Source organism: Oryx dammah, unplaced genomic scaffold (assembly GCF_014754425.2).
Source record: "Oryx dammah isolate SB20612 unplaced genomic scaffold, SCBI_Odam_1.1 HiC_scaffold_17, whole genome shotgun sequence".
In the NCBI taxonomy this organism is placed as follows: Eukaryota; Metazoa; Chordata; class Mammalia; order Artiodactyla; family Bovidae; genus Oryx; species Oryx dammah.
The window spans coordinates 79,561,308-79,564,915 of record NW_024070201.1 but is presented as its reverse complement, the minus strand read 5'-3'; the positions used below and the strand labels follow the sequence as shown (position 1 = coordinate 79,564,915).

The following is a 3,608-nucleotide window of genomic DNA, read 5'->3' as shown; positions in this document are numbered from 1 at the left end:
CCAGATATGTATATCATTTTTTAAGGGAATGTTTTCTTCATAGCCTAATCTTTCCATTTCCCTTTCTTTGTATATTTTCCCACAGGGCTTTAACACCTGTTTTCTTAATTCAAACTATTTTTTATCTTTTTGTTTTTGTTTTTTTCTATAAACTTTAATTTTCTGTATCAAAATTTGTCTTCTTGTAACTTTCCCTTCTATTTCTGTTCTAGTAAATAGGAGAAAAGCTAACCACCCCCCATCTTGTGGCAGGGAGGAGTCCGCTTTTCATCAAAGGGTGGGGTGGGGGAGCTGGGGGCTGTGGGGCCCGGGGCTCCCATTGCCCTTGAGAGAGCCTGAGCTGCCGAGTCAGGAGGGACCCCTCTGGGCTCCACGCGGGCTACGCGGGCTCAGAGCAGCACGGTGGGGGGTGCCCGCATTCAGCGCCACCCCCTCGACCGCCTGGCCCCGGCCGTCAGTGCGGTGTCTGACACCCTCTGTCTCCTCTTGCAGTTTGGCCTGTCCCTGCTCCTCCTCGTCCTGAGCCGCGGGGAAGACCTACAGAGCTCAGATGCCGCTTCAGAATCGGCGCAAAGCAACCCGTGGTCAGTCTGGGCCATGTTTCTTCTTTGAAGTTCTTTCAGGTCCTCTTTTTCATTCCTTTTCTTACATTATTATTATTATCGGTTTTCCCTGTTAGGACGGAGGTGATGTTCGTGGCAACCCGAGAACTTCTGCGGATTCCCCAGACAGGCCTGGCCAAGCCAATCTCTATACCCACAAACCTAGTATCCCTCTTTTCTCGTTACGTTGACCGACAGAAGCTGAACTTGCTGGAGACAAAACTGCAGTAAGTTGGAAACAGGAGAATTCCACATCTCACTGAAGCTGGCACTTTGGAAGTTACTTTGAGGAGGTTGGGGGTGAGAGGGGCGTAAGACGTCATGAATCCAGTGGAAGAGATTAAAGACTTATGTGAAATACATGAGTGTCTGCTGGATGTAAAGCATTTGGCCACAGCAGACCCCTCCCAGTGGAATAACAGCTGGGGTCCAGATCTCGCAGTGTTCCGAGAGGGGAGGTCACCCAGGGCTGGGGCTCTGGTGCGGATGGCTGCTCTCTGAGCTCACTCACACAGGCCTCCTCTCTCTCTTTGTACCGTAGGCTAGTGCAGGGGATACGGTAAAGGCCTCCACGTGCGTCCTGTGCCTCCTCTTGGCTGCCTCCCGCTCTGCTGCCATCGCCAATGGAGTGTTGTTTTAAACGAGGGAGGGAAGGTAGCTCACTCCCCAGAGCGTCTGGTGGGACCGAGTCCATTCACAGGGGCTGTCTCTGAACGCAGGTGCTGCCCACTGCTCTGTGGAACGTGGCTGGGCTCCCCCTTGCGCCGGTTTCTCCTTCTGTGGACAGTCCTGCATGGCTCTCGTTACTCGAGTCTTCTCCACCTGCCCTTTCTGTGCCCTTGAGACACAAACCTTCATCCCTCATCCTCTCCCTTCATCCCCCCACCACCGCTCCAGCTCAGAGTAGGTTGTAGCCTGCCATGGAATTCCTTCCCTCATCGCCCCTTATTACTATGACTGTAGGAAAGCTGATGAAGTAGAGATATAAATATATACACGCGCGCACACACCCCGATCCGTACGTTTATGTGGTCTCCAGAGGGTCCTTCAAGAACAACGAGTTTAGACTGAGAAATTTAGTTGGCACACCATCCCTTCTCTAACCACAACCCAGCTGACTTGTTTTTAATCTGTTCCTCATCCATCTTCTGATAATTTGATGGGATCTACTTGTTCTAATAAAATGTAGGGTATGCCGCACGTGTAACAGACTCGGCGCGCTCAGTGGCCGGTGCCCCGCCCTCAGCTGAGCCGTCCCTGTCTCCTCCCCGCTCGCTCGGGTTTCCTTCGGTTCTGTGCGCCGCGGTGGAAGCGGCACACGGTTAGCCTTGGTCCCGCTCCGGCCGCGGGTGCTTGAGCCCGCACCTTCAGGTGCCCGGAGGCTTGCGGGAGCGCGGGCCTGGAGCCTGCTTCCACCGCGCAGCTTCAGCGCACTCGCTCTGTCTTCCTGAGACCGCTGCAGTAAGCCATGCTCTGACCTCCCCTTCCCTGTCTGTACTTGGTGTCCTGGGGGGAACCTCCGCACCTCCCCACGGGACGCTCCGCCCTCGGTCCCTCCGCTCCGCAGGCGGAAGCGCTGCCCTAGCCCCTTGGTCTTGCCTGCAGCCAGGGCCTCGGTCTGCGTCCGGGGGTGGGGGTGGGGGAGGGGCGCCTGCGTCCCTGTCACCAGCTCCACAGTCACCCAGATGAGGGCCCGGGTCCCTGGTGATGCCAGCCCTGAGCAGACAGCATCTGAGTGATCTCACCCGCCTGTCCTGAGCACACCTCGCTGCTCTCACCTTTCTGAATGTAGTGGGGAGGGGGGCAGGTTCCGGTAGTTAATACGCGAATGCACGTTTTGCACAGAAGGTACCGTACAGCAGTGAGGCCCTCCGCTCCCACCGGCTGTCCTGTTCTCCGCCTGTACTCCCCACTGTGCCCCGTGCGCGGCCTCCTCCCCTCTGCCGTCACCCCCTGCCTTCCCTTCACAGCCGATCAAGTGAAGGCTCGATGATTATCTCTTCTCTTCTGTGCTTTTATCTTCTTTGTTTGGTTTTAATTAATTAAAAAGTTTCTAAATTTACATTTTTATAGGGTATTGTAAATAAAAACAAATTGTATACTTGAAAAAAAAATGTGCCAACATTCCTGCTTGTTTCTCCTGAACATGCCTTTTAGTGTGTTTCTAGCGTGTTTAGATGGATCAGCAGGCCTCTTGGTGCTGGGGATTGGCGAGGATGATATCACCTGATGTTTTTATCTCTTATTTTGTCATAAGGGACACAGATAAAGATCTTATGTTTACATAACTTTCCTTAAAAAACCTAGGGTGTGGGCCTCCCCTGATGGTTCAGTGGCTGAAACTGCAATCCCAGTGTAGGGGAAACAGGTTTGATCCCTGGTCCAATTGCGTGTGCCACAAATAAATCAATGCATATTTTTAAAAAGAAAAGCTAGGATGCTTTCAACAGTCACTGCCCGCCCCCCCCCACTTTTAACTGCAAAGCAGAATTAGAAAATTCAGTGGATAGACCGCAGCTCACCTTCTTCGTTTCTTGGCAGCTGAGAGTTTAGTTAAGAACCTTCACAAAGCCTATTTTTAACTTAAGCTGCCTCATGGTTAGTATTTCCTTAGCTCTCATTTATATCTTCTTAGAAGAGGTAAGAAAAAATTGGTGATTCTTTGTAGTAAATTCATGTTAGCTATTTCAAACTTACCACAGCATAATTTGTAATAGGAAAATTAGAAATAACCTAAGTGCTCACTAGTGGCTAAGGGATAATCTGTGTGATATGTACAGGTATAATATTTAATCATGAAAAGTGTTTATGGTCTAGTGTGGGGGAAAGCAGAAAGTATATATGCTTGGAATGCAGTTCTTTTATGAAAATGTGTATGTGACAGGGAAGAAATTGGGAGGATATGCTTCCCAGGTGGCTCAGTGGATGCAGGAGATAGAGACTGAATCCCTGGGTCGGGAAGATTTCCTGGAGGAGGGCATGGCAGCCCAGTCCAGTACTCTTGCC

At 51.2% G+C, this 3,608-nt stretch overlaps 1 protein-coding gene across 2 annotated transcripts in view; it reads left to right on the top strand.

The window, feature by feature from the left end:
* Nucleotides 1–1,798, top strand: part of PATL1 (PAT1 homolog 1, processing body mRNA decay factor) — a 27,374-nt gene extending 25,576 nt beyond the window's left edge. For both annotated transcript variants that reach the window (XM_040259453.1, XM_040259452.1), the window contains exons 17-19: nucleotides 493–584; nucleotides 680–829; nucleotides 1,144–1,798. In XM_040259453.1, the coding sequence (XP_040115387.1) occupies nucleotides 493–584; nucleotides 680–829; nucleotides 1,144–1,165 (264 nt within the window). In that variant the 3' untranslated portion in view covers nucleotides 1,166–1,798. The remainder of the gene's footprint in view (nucleotides 1–492; nucleotides 585–679; nucleotides 830–1,143) is intronic.
* The last annotated feature ends 1,810 nt before the right edge of the window (nucleotides 1,799–3,608 follow it).